This window comes from Plectropomus leopardus, chromosome 3, assembly GCF_008729295.1.
Source record: "Plectropomus leopardus isolate mb chromosome 3, YSFRI_Pleo_2.0, whole genome shotgun sequence".
In the NCBI taxonomy this organism is placed as follows: Eukaryota; Metazoa; Chordata; class Actinopteri; order Perciformes; family Serranidae; genus Plectropomus; species Plectropomus leopardus.
The window spans coordinates 13,193,376-13,210,485 of record NC_056465.1 but is presented as its reverse complement, the minus strand read 5'-3'; the positions used below and the strand labels follow the sequence as shown (position 1 = coordinate 13,210,485).

Sequence of the window (17,110 nt, the reverse complement as noted above, 5' to 3'; positions counted from 1 at the left end):
AGAAAGTGATTATTTTTGCCTTTTTGTGGATACACCATCCTCCTGCTCATATGTTTAGACTGAGAGCTAAGGGTTAAAGCATCTAAAAAAAATCTGGCTAGACCAAACCAAAGTATGATTTAGCTGGTAGTTGCCCACAAAATAAGACAGCACAGTAACTACATGTTGTTGTGTACAACTTTACATCACATGCAAAGACAGTGAAAGCAGCATTGAGAAAATAGCTTTATTGTTTTCAGAATGTAACATGTTTGGACAGTGCAGGTTTTAAAATAGGGGAGAAAAAAAACCAATACAATCCTGGTGTTACACAACAGCAGTGGGGGTGCGGTCACACGCAACATAACAATTTTACACCACACCCTTTCATTCAGCAACACAGACTGGAAAGATGTGCTCCACTTACTTAAAACCAAAGTTTAAATCAAATCTTAAATCCTCCTACAGATCCCTCTCATCTCCACCTTGTTAAATAATCTCATCCTCTAGTGTAAAAGTGTCTCTTTTTGCATCTTTGGTCTTTTATTGTCTCAAAGGCCTTCAATCTGTTCAACATACAACACCTTTCATCTTCACATCATACATTTAAAAAAACACCACAAAAAACATTGTTACAAGGCTGTTTTGACCAAATAACAGAAATGTTTGGATTTTTTTGTTTCTTTAATTTTTTTTTAATGCATGTGATGTGTTACTTACAGCCAGTTCCTGAATTAGTGTGCATTGCTATTTCTAGGCTCCACAATAAAATCAGATGATAACATTTAACTATAAAGTTTGAAAACTGCAGAGCTAGCATAAACAGAGCTATTAAAGTATTTGTTGATCTTTATTGCACTGGTTAGTCACTAGTGTGCATAAGTTATTGGTAAGAGAAACTGTTGTGCCATTGTGTGAAAATATGTCATGTTATTCTGTAGACTGAGAAATGATGGCAAACTTTACCAATCACTTAAAAAAAAAACATTTAAAAAAAATCTATAAAGCTAACATTTTACAAGTTGTTCACACTGAAACAAAAAAAATGAAAAAAAAAGACCTTTACATATTTGACCCTGTCATGCTTCTGAATTGTAAAAGCAACATATTACTTATACGGTTAGAACCAGCAGTATCAAAGTTGAACAAACACTGCAAACCATTTCATAAACAACAATCTACAACATCTTAATGATCAAAATCTCTCTGCAATTTTAGAATTTTAAGGGAATGTAACAGCATTAAAGCCACTCGATATTCTCTGCATAAGACTTCATCCCACTGACAGAGTGTGCTGTAGAGTGACCGTGAGGGCTTTTTCATTTTTGTCCAGCATCAGCCCAAAAGATTGTCCTGCATGTTATCAGCTGCAGATTGCATAATATTCTGCAGCATTTCAATACAAGAGTAAAGAATAGCGGTTTACACAGTGAACACTGTGTACGTTATTGATGGATATATTCTGAGCTGATCAAGCCAAACAAATGAATATTCTGCAGGTTCACTGCAAATGTAACAGCTGACCTGTAGCCGTTATATACAATATATTGCACAACATTCAGGTTTGCACACCAATTTTGTTTTAGAAATAACTGACCTAATTAATGCCTGACTGGGATGGACTTTGACTGTAGATACAAGACAATGCATAATGTCAGCATTGACCTCATGGAGTCTGTCAGTTACAGCTGTGGTGAGAGTGCTAGATAAACACATGAACTCCTCAGTTATTCACACTTAAGGCTAATCGCAAGGTTTCATTCTACAATTATATAAAGTATATTCATACAGGCAACTACGTGATACTGTTTGGTTTTGTTTTGTTGTTCTTTTTCATTGAAATCTAATTTTTAACTGTAAAGGTAAGACTTTTCAAGTACTTTTATATATTGCTTATATTAGAGTTTGATTTTCATAATAAGTACATTGAGTTTTATATCAAATACTTCACGTTGGAGTGAGACACTTAATTTTTTTATTTTTGGATTCATTTTTTACCTTAACCTCTGTTGTTGGTGATAAAATACTGATACTGAAGAACTACAATAAAGACAATCCTTCCTTCTCTATTTTGTTTTTGTTTTGTTTTTAACCACAGCTGCCCTCAATGTGCTATGATTTAAATTTAAAAAATGGAATAAGTGCAGATAACAAAAGCAAAAAGACTTGCTTGATGGTGAGTGCTTGTGTAACATTATGATTTACAAAAATGATCAGTTTTGCTATGGCCTTGAAGGACCTGAACATTTCACAATGATAATATAGAAATCAACAAAATCAATAAAGCTCTAGAAATATCTGCATACAACCATTCATCTGAAAACCAAACCGGTGATTGAAATATGTTGAACAACTATAGTTTGATCAGTGTCCTTATCTGTACCTCTAAACCTCACTACAAGGGCAAGCTGAGGCCAGCATGTGAAAACATTACCCCACTTCTTATGGCTGCTTCATGATGTTTCCCTGTGGTACATTCAGAGAAGTGTCAGGGTGTCTGGGGTTGGAAGGCATCTGAAGGCTGTGCGTCCATCTTGGCGCTGAGGAGGGAGTTGATATAAGGCCAAATTCGGTCGGTCTCTGTACCGGAAAACGAGTGCAGGATTCCCTGTGACCTGTGCGAAGAAATAATATAACAAATAAAACAAAAGGAGGGTAACATTAAAATATTGACTGATTGAATGGCAGTATGTGACTTATTAGTGTTTAAAGGAGGATTTAGCATTGCACTCCTATTACATTGTCAAAGCAGTAAAAAAAAGATCTAAATCAATGCATTAGCATAGCCTTCTTCCAAAAAACTGACCTACATAACCCACAGTGCAACTTAACTGCATATGGTTCAATCAGAGATTCATGTGAGCTTTGCTAGTGGCAGCTAATTTAGTGTCAAACTGCTAGTCTCAAGCATAGATGAGGATTAGGCTACAGAGGTCTGGTAACCACACTTTTTTTTCTAACTCCACAGCCCTAAATTTCAAACCTGAAGTCTTCAGTCCTAACTGCCTCAGACTCGAGTGACATCACTTGTGGTAAATAATTAAATTTTGTGCAGCTCCCTTTAGAGCTGCAAAACGCTCAATACTACTTTTGTGTGCATAAGTACTTCTGACACCTATAAACACGATTTTATGTGTAAAAATGGAGCAGTTACGCATTAAGGAAGGCTATTGAAGGTTATCTCAATCTAAAATCATTATGAATTCATGTAACTTAGACAGTCAAGGGAATGTTCTGCTGACCATTGTTTTGTTTTCATTTTAAAGGTCCAGTGTTTAGGATTTAGGGGGATATGTTGGCAGAAATGGACTGTAATATAAAAAAGTAGGTTTTCTTTGGTGTATAATCCCCTGGAAGCAAGGATTATGTTGTCATTACCTTAGAATGAGCCATTTATATGTACATGGAGAGCTGTTTATCATCAATGGAGATCTTCATGTTGCACTGTCATGTTTATTCATAAGCCCAAAATGGACAAACCAAACACTGGCTCTAGATAGGGCTATTCACGTTTTGGGATCAGGCACCATGGATTGCAACCCCTATGTGATGAGTAGTGTGAAAAAAAAAAATTACATGAAACTACTTTATTCAATGCTTTTAGCAGTTTAAATTACCAGGTCCGTTAGTTATGGAGAGGGAGAGACCGATGCGGATAATTCGGCTTCCCATAAATACGAGGTTAATCTTTGTTATCAGAGAAAAAAGTTGAGCCCACATAAGTAGATGCTAGGCTAGAATCCCCTCTTCAACATGCCAAACTGTGTTGGAGGAATGCTGATTTGAAACCTGACGCTGCTTTATTCAGTGTTTTTACCAGTTTGAATTACCAGGTTCGTTTGTTTTGGAGACAAAGGGAGCTCTGGTGGTAATTCAGCTCCTGGTAAAAAACCTCTTGAACAATAAACAATGAAAGAATGCTTCAGAAGATGTTTCAGCTGTTAGCAATCTGCAGACCTAACTTCTATGCCACTAAATCTCCCAAAATCTTCCTTTGTGTTATTAAATGAAAAACTACTGATCACAAAAAAACGACTTAAGAGTTGACTGCAGGATATAAGCATTTTTATAGCAGGAAACTGCAAAATTCACATGCTCCCTTTCATGACCTCTATATTTTGTTACTGCTTGACATCTGCGTTGGATTTCTCATGTCCAACATTGCATGTGGCTGCTTGTATTAAAAGCATCCAAATCTCAGTTCTCTGTTATAACAATGTTACTATGATACTTTGCAATGATAATGTTAGAAAAACTAAAGACAACTTATTTTAGGTTTCAATGATATGTTGACAGCAAGAACTACCACTTCTGGCTACCTGTAGGTAGAATCACTGCTATAAGAGACAGAGAGTAATGTTTACTGACTTGTATAAGTCTATGACAGGTTTGGCGACATCTTTGTAGTGTCTCAGTCTGGCCATCAGAGCTTCTGGCTTGTCATCGTCGTGCTGAATCAGTGGCTCCCCAGTGATGTCATCCTTACCCTGAGGAATACAACACAAGGTCACACATGCAACAATGCGGCATGGGTAAACTCAAGATCTCTAAAAATCTCACACTGCAACTGAGACATATATCTACCAACCATTACTATAACAAGATCAGGATATTTTGGTGCTCACATAAAGACATCAAGAACATAACATTTACATTATTCATGAAATTTGCTAGAGTTTTTTTGTCATCGCTTAAAATTTGATCTTTCCAGCCAAAGTTAGTGCAAAAAATGCTTCAGTGTACAAAGAGTACTACTGTGTAATGGTGATATCTTGTTTTTTAAAATGCTTCAAATGTCATATACAATGTCCTCCTTATTTCCTCCCCATCCCTTTTCATTTCTACATTCTGTTTAATAAAGAGAGAATGTTGCAAAACAATTTCATTGTATGATTTATTTCCTGTAGTGAGGCATAAGTGAGTGCAAACTGGTGCCAAAGGTACATGACCTTGCAGTCAAGCAGCAAATAAGTGCTATACTGGAGACAGAGGGCACCAAAACCCCCGAAATATAATTTGATTAAATATATATTTCAGTGTCTTCTTTGGAAATGCTACAAATTTCACTCAAACTGTTATTAATTTATTATAATTTATTTGGGATAATTTAAAGATACCCTCTAGACATTAAAAACACTCTGCTTTGTATAGCAACTTGTGTCTGATGTAGAGTAAAGCAAAGTTAAATGTGTTAAAAGTATTTTTTTTATTATTATTTCAAAAAATAATTTCTATAATTATAATTTATATATATATATATATATATATATATATAAATATAAGATATATATAAATAAAAAGAGAGAGAGAGAGAGATTATTTGATTACTTAAGTCACTATTTATTTCTCAAATTAAGATTTCGGCACACAAACCATGTGACAATATACTAGTGCAGCTGAAACATTTAATCAACTGATTATAAAATCAATTAGAACTACTTTAATAATTATTCGAATCACTGGCATGCAAAAGCATTTCATGGTCCCAGCTTCTCAAAAATGAGGATCTTCAAGTTTTCCTTTATCTTTATTTTTTAAAAACTATTTCTATTTATTAAATTGTTGTTATTTTTTATGCATGAGTACTTTTACTTTTAATACTTAATGCATTTTCAATGCCAGATTTTTTATTAGTACTAGAATATTTTTACAATGTGGTATTAGCATTTTTACTTGCAGCATCATTTACAGCATCACAAATGTGTTGCCATTACTGGTATTTTGATTTCCCTGTAACACCAGGACTGACGTTCTGGAAAATCACGTTTACTGGTTTAAGCTTATTTAACAGTATGTTGATCAACTGCACAGGTTCTTCTTCTGAGAGCCTATTTTGGTGGCACCTGTCCATTTCTTGGGCATGTGCCAGAGTATTTCCACATGGTACAACACCTGCCCTTAGATAGTATTTAGGGGGATTTGTCTATGCAGTTTGGTGTACCTGGAGTTGAATTCTCTTATTTTTTGTCACTTTAGAGAAAATTAAGAGAAATTTAAGGGAGTGTTGCTGCATGAGGCCCATTGTTTTATCAATTGTTTTGTCTGTGAAGCAAACTGAATAAAGATGATTTATTTTATAGTTAAGAAAGATAATACAAAATGGTCAGTTACTATAGTGTGATAACAACCTTGTAAAGTAAAATGACAAACTGCTGTAGTGTCGTTGTGTAGGATGGTGGGGTAGTGAATAAAGAGAGTATGCTTTATCTGGCTCCAATCTTTCATTTTTACAAGCTTTAACCATGCTGAGGCCAGACATTAAATCTCTACCAGATTTCAAAAACACTGACACAAATCTCACAGGGAAATGGGAAGCAACCAAAAGGACAAAATTGTCCTTTAGAAAATCAACAAAGTGCCACAAAAAAACAATCTAAATTACAAGTAAAATATGGTTGCCACTTCAAGACTTTTGAGACCTTCGCTCGTGGTGGGTTAAAGCCCATGTTGTATACTCGACCACTGGCTGGGTGGATCCAGCGGTCGCTAAGTCTCTCCTCAGCGTCTCATAGGGGATGTTGAGGCTGATGACCAAGTCCAACTGACACAAATTGTTCAGGGCTTGGGCCTGTGCTAGAGTCCGAGGGAAACCTAGACAGAGAGCAGAGGGGGGAACGTATGAGGCATGGTATATGTTTATGTTTACTTTATACATTTATGTATGGTCTTTACTTTTTATAAACTTGTAAGATTGCAATGTATGTACATTTCACAAGTTCTGATTATCACTGATATAATGGCAAAAGGAAGACAAACTGTATATGAACTATAGGCCATTTTACAGTCTCATGCAGTTTATTTCCTGTTTGATCGTTTGCTAATGTCTGCAGCAAATAAAGTTGGACTCAAATTTCTTCCAGTTTTCCGGTGAGACAGTCTGTAGCTGTGATAATGATAAGATTATGTACATGTGAATGAACTTAGTGGAAAATACAATGCTCTCAGTTACATGACCTGGATGAACCCCCTGCAGTAATAACAAGAGAAGAGAGTCTTGTATCTTACAGTCATGCTAGTACATAGCTCTGATCAGAGGCATTGTGATGCTTTAAGTCTAACATCAGCATGCTAGCATGCTCACAGTGACAATGCTAACATGCTGATGTTTGTATTTTAGCTTGCTAACATGCTGACATTTGCTTTGCAGCAGAGGTGTGAACTTGAATCCCATGACTTGGACTCAATTCACTAATTTGATGACTTTAGACTCGACTTGGACTTTAGTATCAATAACAACATAACTTGTGATTGCACTTTGACTTGAGACTTTCAACTTGAAAATACTTGATGGGCCTACCTTTCCCCGAGTCAATTCATCAATTCAATAATTTCCCTTCATTGTCTGAATCAACTAACATTAACGGTGTTCATTCCCAGGAAGCAGACAATTAATTCCCCAAATCCATGTTGTTTGAACCAATTCGTCAGCATCCAAACAAGCAGCAAGAAAAAACCACAAAGGACTAACTTCATGTTACTGGGTGCCATTGGAAAAAAATATACTGAAGATAATTTTGTTAGTGCACAAACTAACCACTGTTAAACAAAAAACAATCTGCAGTACGCAAAACATGCTTGTCAAAAATTACAGACAGAGACACATCTACATCCAATGATGTTTGACATTGCTCAAAGAACTGTAAGTTGAGGCTACCAACATAGTTAGCAAGCAAATGCTTAGTGAATGTTACTACTCCATTGCTGAAATGCCATTACATTTGGTGCAAATTGCAATGTGACTTGTTTTAGACCCAAAACTCAAAGTGTAGGAATTGGGACTTGACTTGGGACTGGAGTGTAAAGACTTGACACTCACTTCTGGCTTGTAAAACAATGCATTTATCCCACTAAGCACAAAGTACAGGTGAGGCTATACAAAAAATGATTGGTCATAAGCCAAAGTGCTGTACAGATTGAAATTTTGACCTTATATTCAGTTCTAGATAAAATGTCATAGGATAGTCCAATTTTAAAACAATTCAATCCTGAGTGGAAAAACGAGTTTGTAACAAATTCATGATACATCCAATACTTGCTGAGACATATCACTCGAAACCCAAGGTTGCACAAGAGATGCAGTCACATGGTCACGAAATTGGGAAACATGAATGTCTGCATGACATTTGTGACAATCCATCTTCATTTACTAGACAAGTAAAAACTTTGATCTCATGGCCCTGATTGAAATGTCAATCGAGGGATCACTAAGGTCAGTAGAAATGTTCTTCTGAAGACCATGAATATCTGTACCAACTCTCAAAGCAATCCATTGATTGATTGTTCAGATATACCACTAAAACAAACAAAAATGTCAACTCCACAGTGGTCCTAGAAAGGTTTGGAAAAGTCGGGGCATCACTAAAGTCAGTAGCATTTATCCTCTGGGTACCATGACTGCCTGTGCAAAATTCAATGGCATTTTAGTTGTTAAAATATTTTAGTCAAGACTGACAGGCAGACATTTCCATCCCTAAATACATGTTGCTAGCATAGATATAAAATAGTAGCAGATGTACAGAAGCAGAACTAAACATAGTATTTTGTGATCTTGTATTCCAATTTTGTTTGTATTCTTACTGTAAATATACTGTAGGTGCATTAGATTTGAGGTCATTTCTCCCTCTTGTCTTGATTTTACAATGCTTTGGTATGAATACAAATAGGCTAGGTTTATTGTTTCCTTTTGTGTTAAAGCGCAAATTGGCAGTCACTCTGTATGATCCATTGTATGGTCAACAATGGATCATCATGCTGCCCACAAATGAGTGAAAAAGCAGCAATCAAGACGGCAAGAGAAACTATATTTTGGGAGGACATATAGCCTACATGTAGATCGTGATAGCTGGTCAGGGGGAGGCGGTGAGTCATCTTTGGGTTATCTCAGGTCATAAACAGGATGAACTCAGGTGTGTGTGTGAGAGTGTTTGTATGTTAAACCTTGATCTGGTTGCCCCCTTCTCTTACTAGAACAAGCATTTTGTTTTACTGATCATGTTTCAAGGTTAAAACACCAATAACACCAACCAGTTTTTGTCATCAGTATTTGGCATCTTTAGTGGAAAAGTGGATAATGTTTAACTTTAAAAATGACACGATGGTCCGCTAAGTTTGTCATCTCAGAAATCTCTGTTACTCATGGCTAAAACCAAATATGTTACCAGATAATACCTTCCTCAACCATCTTGGAATGGGATCAAACTAGCCATATTCAGCGATCTGTGATCAAAAAAAGAAAAATAAGCCAGGGATAGTAAGTGTGTGTGTGTGTGTGTGTGTGTGTGTGTGTGTGTGTGTGTGTGTGTGTGTGGCACCCATACTTGGACCATGACGTTAGCATGTTTCCAAAATCCTAAGACAGGCAGACAGTAAGAAATATAAAACATCTGCCAAAGTCCTTACGTTGCTTCTCTGGTAGCTCCCTAAACAAAAAGTGTCACCAGAACCAAATTTTTCCATAATGGCACACACACAGACTCACGGGGTGAAAACAACACCAGCCTCACTGTCACAGCTGGTAAATATTTAATAACTTCCTAGCCCTTCACACTTCTGAGACCATGTCAAACCAGTATCCCTGTAATGCATGGCAAAAATGTGAAGGTTTCACTTCATTGTGACTTTGTCTCCACCATTAGAAAATACATAGAGACCTGTTTTTCATGAACTTATAACACTGTAACAAAGTTCACCCAGTACTGGATGTGAATAAATAATAACTTAAGCACAGGGAATTGAGTGGACCCTCCTGATATAAACAGCAAAATCCTTTTTGAAAGTCTATCTTTGATTCGACCTTTGTTTTAAATCTGATGTAAATCCTCTATGACTGCTAAATAACAGTCGAGAGCATGCACAGATCCGATGGTAGAGGATGCAGTAACTTGCAGGACTAATCACCCACAGATGTAGGATAATGTAGAGCGTATTTTTCCATTTACTTACTCCTCAGACTGAAGTAAAGGAGATAGTGTATATGGCACTTTGGGGGGCAGAAGTGTAGAAAATGCTCCACTGATGGCCTCTAATGTCAGTCTGGGGATTTTGAGGGGGGTGGCACCTGGGTGGCCAATCATATTAAAGGGGTGGCTGTTAGTTCCCACCACTGGCAAAGACGCTGCATTATGAAGACAAATGATCAAGGCAAAGGATGGCGCCTGCTGTAAGATAAGAGATGCAAAGCTGGTGTAACCACAATACATCCGTATAATATGGTACAGACCATGTACTCTGATTCTATAAAAACAATCATTTCATACCGTCCAGCAGCCAGCTGTGGCCGACCATCTGTTGCAGTCTGGGCAGCAAAAGTTTGGTCATCACATGGTCAGGTACAAGCAATGCTTCTCTCTACATAGGTCCCCACCATCACACCTGCCTCTGATATGCAACAGACAGGTTAAGACAGTCAATGCAGGTATGCTTCCTGCTTAAAAAAAGAAGTCACAAAAGAGCTTATTGAATCCATTCAGGCCTTGAGTTTAAAAAAGTACTTTTTTTTAAACATGCTTGGTATCACTTTAAAGCATCTTGTTAAATCAAACTATCTGATCAGAGAGAGTAAATGGTTAAACCTCTCGGTGAAAACTCCTGCCTGTAACCTCCCCACATCTTACTCAATTATAAAATTACACTGGACCTGCTGTGGATTCATTAACCCTTTAAAACCTAGGGACAATTGTTTTGACTTCTCTCAAAAACATGAGCAGAAAGCAATAAGCAACTTAACAAGACATAGCCCAAATATTGGCAAGAAATTGGTAAAAACATAATAATAATAATAATAATAATAATATTCATTTTTAAGAAGTCAGAAAAAGAAAGAGAAAAAAAGAATGAGAAAATAACCCCAAATTAAAAAATAAAAAAACATTTTTTCTGTAACATAATTTTAAAGTTTATGGTTGTAATAATTATACATATTAAATATTCCTCTTTTTTAAAACTAATTTTCAGCTCATTTTCGTGACACCTACAAATTTCTTGCCAAGTGCAGGACATTCCTTGCCATAGTGCCCATTACCTTTTCTTTATGTTTTCAAAAGAAATCAAACCAACAGGCTTATGGTCCATGGGTTTAAATAGCTTATGAAACATCTTATGAAAATCTAAACACAGCACCTGATGACAAGTGATGGTACTCCAGGTTTCAAAGTCGTTAAACAAATACGAATAATGAACTCTTATTTTAGTAAAAAAAGAAACTTCTTTTAAAAGCAAAAGGGGAAAGGCTTAGTTATATCACAACTGTACAGCCGTGTTCCCTTTATGGCATCGGAGCACACATGTTTTTACTTAAGCTCTCTGCACTGAACTCCAGTTTTATCATCAGTATACATGAACTTGGCAAAATACTTGGAAATAAATTAATTCCAGTTGGGGTAGTTGTAATGAGGAAGTTAAGAGAGACACAATCAATGCTTTGGGGCGTAAGTTTGGGAGAGTTGTAGTAAACCCTGGTGGGGGTAGTTGGAGCAACACTGAGTCATTGTGGCACTTCTGTAAGTTAATTCTCTGCACTGGGTTGAATTTCAGATGAAGGAAAATTAAGTTTGCGGTCATCCAAATGTCTCGCCTTTTGTTGCTTGGATTGAAAATGGCTATCAGAAGCTATCCGTAAATGTGCACGTCTCACTTCATTCTGCATCCTGTTTCAGCTTTGATAACACTGCTGTGCCTGTTACCATAATATTAAATGGCAGATGAACAAAGAAAAGCACAGTCGTTTCTGCAGACTGGTTTTTCTGTTGACACTACCACTATTGGCGTTTGGGCTCCATGTACCCTACCTGTATTTGCCGCTATGCTCTCTCGTAGGAAGTGGCCATGGACAGATATTGCAGGCCAAAGCTTTGCGCAATCCTCTTGGATATCGTTCCTTTTCCGATCCTGGTGGACCCATGATAGCTGCACGGAAATAACTTAGCCATGTCTTCCTCAAACACAGGCTGCAGCTGAAAAACCTCGGGGATGCACAGTATTAGTTTTTCCTCTTTGTGTGCGAGAGAAGGAAGTAAATCAAACCCCTAATCAGTTGCGCTCGTGAGCAGTCAAACGTGTCCAAAGCGCGGATGGCTCCTAAACTTGTCGCGCCAAATGTAAGTTTTAGCTTATCTCCGGAGTCTGTGCTTCTTTACGCAGAGCTCTCTCACCTCACACATTGACTCTACCCTGCTATGACTCCGATCACACCGAAAACGCCCTTTCCCTTTTTTTTTAGGTCCCTCGGTTACCTCCGTCTTAGTCTTTACGGAAAGAGACCTCTCTGCAAATGAATGAAGGAGTCTCCACAACGCCCTATTTTCCTGCGCACATCATCCAGAAAAAATGCGGATGGCGACTTTTTGCGGGGTAAAACTGGTTACTGTAGTTTTATAGACCAGTGATGATGTACAACAACAACTGACGTCTGCAACTTTAAGTCATCACATTCTCTCAAGAGAGAGGGAATTTTATTTGAAAAATGGCTTGCATCTATCTATCTATCTATATCTATCTATCTATCTATCTATCTATCTTTCTAGCTATCTATCTATCTATCTATCTATCTAAAGAAGGAGGAGGAAGAGAAGGAGAAGAATGCTTTTATGACAACATAACATCCAAAACGAAAACTAAAAAAAAAAATAGAAAGTTTAGTACAGTTATTTCACTTGTTGGCAGTCCTGCTTTGAAATATCTCTTTAAATATAATGTGGTATTATCCTAAGTATTACTATAGCATAACTAGAAATCAAAAATTTTTATTTCCTCATAGCTAAAGCAAAAACTCAAAAACAAAATAAAATTGCCAATTCAGTTCACTGCAAATATCTAAACTTTAGTACCCTTTTTAGTCGTTGGAATTTTGTTTTATTATGATGCTCAGTGAGGTGACTTTGGGCGTTTTGAAAGGGACATTTTAAATAAAATCTATTATAATTATTATAATAATAATAATAATAATTATTATTATTATTATTATTTCAAAAGATAGTAAACTTTATGTGCAGCTAAGTTGTTTTGGGTTTTTTTTTTTTTTTGCAGCCTGTTTGGGAGCTAGTGTAAAGTTATTTTCATTTGTAACTGCAAAGGGGAAACAGGTTGTGCACACCTTCAATTCATGTTGAGGCATGTCACAAAGATTTGGAGAAATACTGCCATGCCACTTTTTATTACAATCCAGTAAACGGGTGTGTCACTCAACTCAATGCCACCTTATCCCATAAAAATGTCGATAGTCTATTTGTTTCACACAATAGGCGCAAGTGAACATGCACGGTAATTAACTTTTATTATATTTTTTTAGGGTTAGGGTTAGGGTAAAAAGTAAAAAAAAACTCACTAACTCACTTCTGCAAAAAATAGATGCAGTGAGAATTATTGATACCACAGCAATTAGTAAAGCGGACTGTTCTTGGATTCCACTACTTGTTGACAGCATTTCTCCAAAATCCGAGCTTTTATTATTCATTATGGGCTCATGGAGTTGCTATCTCTCATGGTTTTGCAAATGCTGGCAGCGGGCGCAGAAAGCACATGAGTCGCTGTCATTCCGCGCAAACATTTGCGGACGGGCGGAATCTAGAAAGTACTTGTTGCGAGCCATACGGCGGCGGCAGCGTCCGGAGCTGTCAGATATTGCGCACAGTCTTCAGTCTTCAGTCAGTGGAGTAACCAGACTAATCCATCAGACAAACAACTCGGAAGATTAACCTTTTTTAGCTCGCGAAACAAGTTTTCGCCTCCACACCGGAAGCCTGCTTTTAATTTCACGATCATTATTGTCACATGGCTTTGGGAGAATTCAATAACAACAATAAATGGCGACAATCACGTTGGTCTGTGTGGTCTTGCTGCGTCATTAAAAATATTCATGTAAACACGGGGAATTAATACGGGCAAATTGCAGGTAAGTGAGCAAGATATTTTCAATGCAGATTGAATATAATTAAGAATAATGATTATATTTGGATCCGACAGCATGCTTTGTTTGTTTTTGCCAAGAAAAGGGGTGTGTATGCAATGCTGGGCGTTAACGTTTGGCTGCACAATATTCAGTACGAACATTGGACTTATATTTCGCCTTTAGTCGCTTTTTTCAAATAGCATGTTGGGTTTTTTAAACAGGTATGCATTGTTATTATGTAATGACACGAAAACGGTTTCGTTTAGAACTTTTATTTGTAGAAAAACAGCAACAAGCGCTTATTTCAGTTCTGGCTGTTGTCCATATTCTCTAGCTTTAGTATCGGAGCCATATCTGGATCATGTCTGTTACCCTTAACGGTTAGTAGCTTTAAGCCAGTTATTTACATTGAGGGTTTTTGCAATATGGACGCGCTTTCTTCACTGGGTCTCCTGTTACAGACAACACGAAGCATCAGCGCTGACAACGTGTCTGTCCGCTGCCATGTTTAGTTATTTGCACATGTTGCTTTGCTTTTTTTGACATGAATATTTTTCGGCCAGTGCCCAGAGCAGCGGGGTAATGGAGTTGTTTACATGAAGTGCGGAGGGCGGAACTGACGGGGAGGAGGAGTCGCTACGTCGGGCCAGAGACGCCACCGGACTGCTCGAGAGGCTGCTCGCGCCGAGGTGGGCGGAGCCCGCGAGGAGATCATAACAAGTCTGACGTCACCAATTCACTCGGCCTTGTGGTTGGTATGAATAATATACAGTAGTTTGTCTCGACCAAGTCCTAGCAGGCGAGAGGCTTAGGGATAAAAAGGTCTTTGTGACCACGTAATTGTTTTATAAGTTGAAACATCGACGAGCTCTCTGTGCACCAGCAGAATGGAAAATAATTAAAATCTAAAAAAGAAAAAAGATTGCAAAGTAATGTCCGAAATGCATGAATATAAAGCAAGCGTCTTCCCACATACAAGAATGGTGTAATGTTGTTTTTAATCACAAATTCAGGCCATTACGTCACAGTGTTCAAACTGCATGTGAATGGTTATGTATTAATTAACTGTCCACCCGTCGCAGGTAGACGTTTCATTAATGGACAACAGAGTTTGTCCTTCTCAGGACAGAATAAAGTGGTTGTCCAAATAGCAAAATATATAAATATTAGAGGCCAAACTAAAATGAATAAAGTACAATTGCAATTGTTAGATTACTCCTTTATTTTTCAGGCTTATTGCTGAGATACTTTAACAAAATCCAGATTTTTCGGACACAGTCTGATGTAGATCATAGGAAATCTGGAAAAACATGATTCCGTGAGCCTATTGTGGCATATGAACTGGTTTATTTGTGTTCCTTTATCAAACTATGACATATAGTTTATGTCTTGTCAAATTTATTTTTTGTATTCTTAAATTGATACTCCGAATTGTGGTATGTTTATTCCATTTATGGAATTTGAAGGCTTCAGTTCCATGGTTAGAAGGCAAAAGAACTTCCTGCTGGAAAGGATATTAAAAAAAAAAAATAAAATAATAATAATAATAATAATAAATAATAATATAATAATGTATTCAAATGAAAAAAATGTTCTGTTAGATTCATCTGTTCCCGTACCAGGTACTGTATGTTACTTAAAAATGATTTACACAAGAAATCAAATGCTGGAGCTGCAACTTTTATATGTTTTGATACCATCAAATATGCTGCAAAAGGAAAACTTTGTTATCTTTGCACCTGTTAAAGCTGGAGCACAGGTTTTCTGGGCGGATGATGAATGGAGCGAAGTCCTGGACTGCTAGATATGTCAGGCTGCCCTGGTTCAGTTATCACAGTGCTGATGCTGTCCCCATCGAAGGTACAGTACTGTGATAACTGAAGGATGGCTGCCAACTTGACACGAGTGCAGAGAATCAAAGCATGTTCGGCAAGCAAGCCAGAAGACCAAAGCGAGGGTGAACAAGTGTGAGTAATTGAACAGAAAAAATATTGTATGTTAATTTAGATTTAGAATTTAGATAGATGAAATGGTTTTCTCTTTTTCAATCTGTCAGAAGATTGTGTATGAAACATTAAACTCAGAATTATCTTCATTATTCATGTAACTCCTGCTGAAATCTAAAAAAATAAATAAAGTGACATTTTCTTTATTCAAACGTGTACATTCTTTTGTTTATCTTTGTTGTGTAGAATTTAGTGGATCTTTAATACAGATTGATTAAGGATGAAATTGAATACTTCCTGAAAGCTCTCTCCTCGGCATTGGCAATTACATGGCATTTATTATTAAAACTAATGTAGCAACATAATGCAAACATGACTAACTGTTCACATTAGATTTCCTGGCGACTCCAATGCTGATGAACCTTGAATTGAAACTTAAATCCTCACATCTTAAACATTTTAGAATAACAGTGTGTTCCTGTTAGGAAGTAGGATCTGCGGTGAGGGACACTGGTCCACAAATGGAGGTGTAAGGTAGTCCTGAATGCTTGCTCCACATTGTTGTCAACAGAGGGAGCTAAAGATCCATTATTGATGCACGTTATCTGTTCCTGAAACCTTAATTCTGAATATTTTGATGGCAAAGTTGTTAAAGCAAATTAAGGGCCTGTTTACATTGTTATACATGTTAAATGCAGTGAAAAGATTTGGCTGAATACAGTTTTGATAACACAAAATGTATTTGTTGTCCCATTCCTACATGAATAACATTTTGCAGTTTAACATAATCCGAGACCAGGATGCATGATTTCCATAAGTTACTGCTACAGTCTTCAATGTGGTATAAACTGCAAAGTCATTGTTGTTTTCTAGAATCTCGCAGAATGTTCAATATGTGATATCAACATATTACAGATCAAAACACTTTGTACTGTGGTGGTGTCTACCTGCTGAAATGAATCATATTTTTCAGAACCCTGTTTTGAATAATACATGACTGTTTGAGTCATGTCTGATAAACCACAGGTCACTGCACCTGTCCTTACAATGTTTTACTGAAAGGGTACATACTGTGGAAATCCCCAAAGAGTCATGATACATATTTTGTTTTTGTCTCACTCTAACCTCAACTCAACTTGACTTGCGTGTGTTTTTCTGACTTACTCTATGATATCTAGATACTTTATGGTAAAGCATACTTTTTGAGAATAAAACATGAAAGTCAAGCGAGGTTTTTAATTATTGAAAGAGTTATTGTCTAAATGAGATCAGGCATTTAAACCCGTTGGTGCAGCTACTG

The 17,110-nt window shown here is 37.0% G+C and overlaps 1 protein-coding gene across 1 annotated transcript; it reads right to left on the bottom strand.

Moving 5' to 3' along the window:
• Positions 1 to 212: 212 nt before the first annotated feature.
• ak4 (adenylate kinase 4) lies at positions 213 to 14,579 on the bottom strand. Its single transcript, XM_042513447.1, is given in 10 exon segments — positions 213 to 2,594; positions 4,348 to 4,466; positions 6,399 to 6,478; positions 6,481 to 6,570; positions 10,236 to 10,317; positions 10,319 to 10,356; positions 11,766 to 11,804; positions 11,807 to 11,863; positions 11,866 to 11,930; positions 14,461 to 14,579. Coding segments are annotated over 10 exon segments (816 nt in total). The 3' UTR covers positions 213 to 2,467.
• Between the last annotated feature and the right edge of the window lie 2,531 nt (positions 14,580 to 17,110).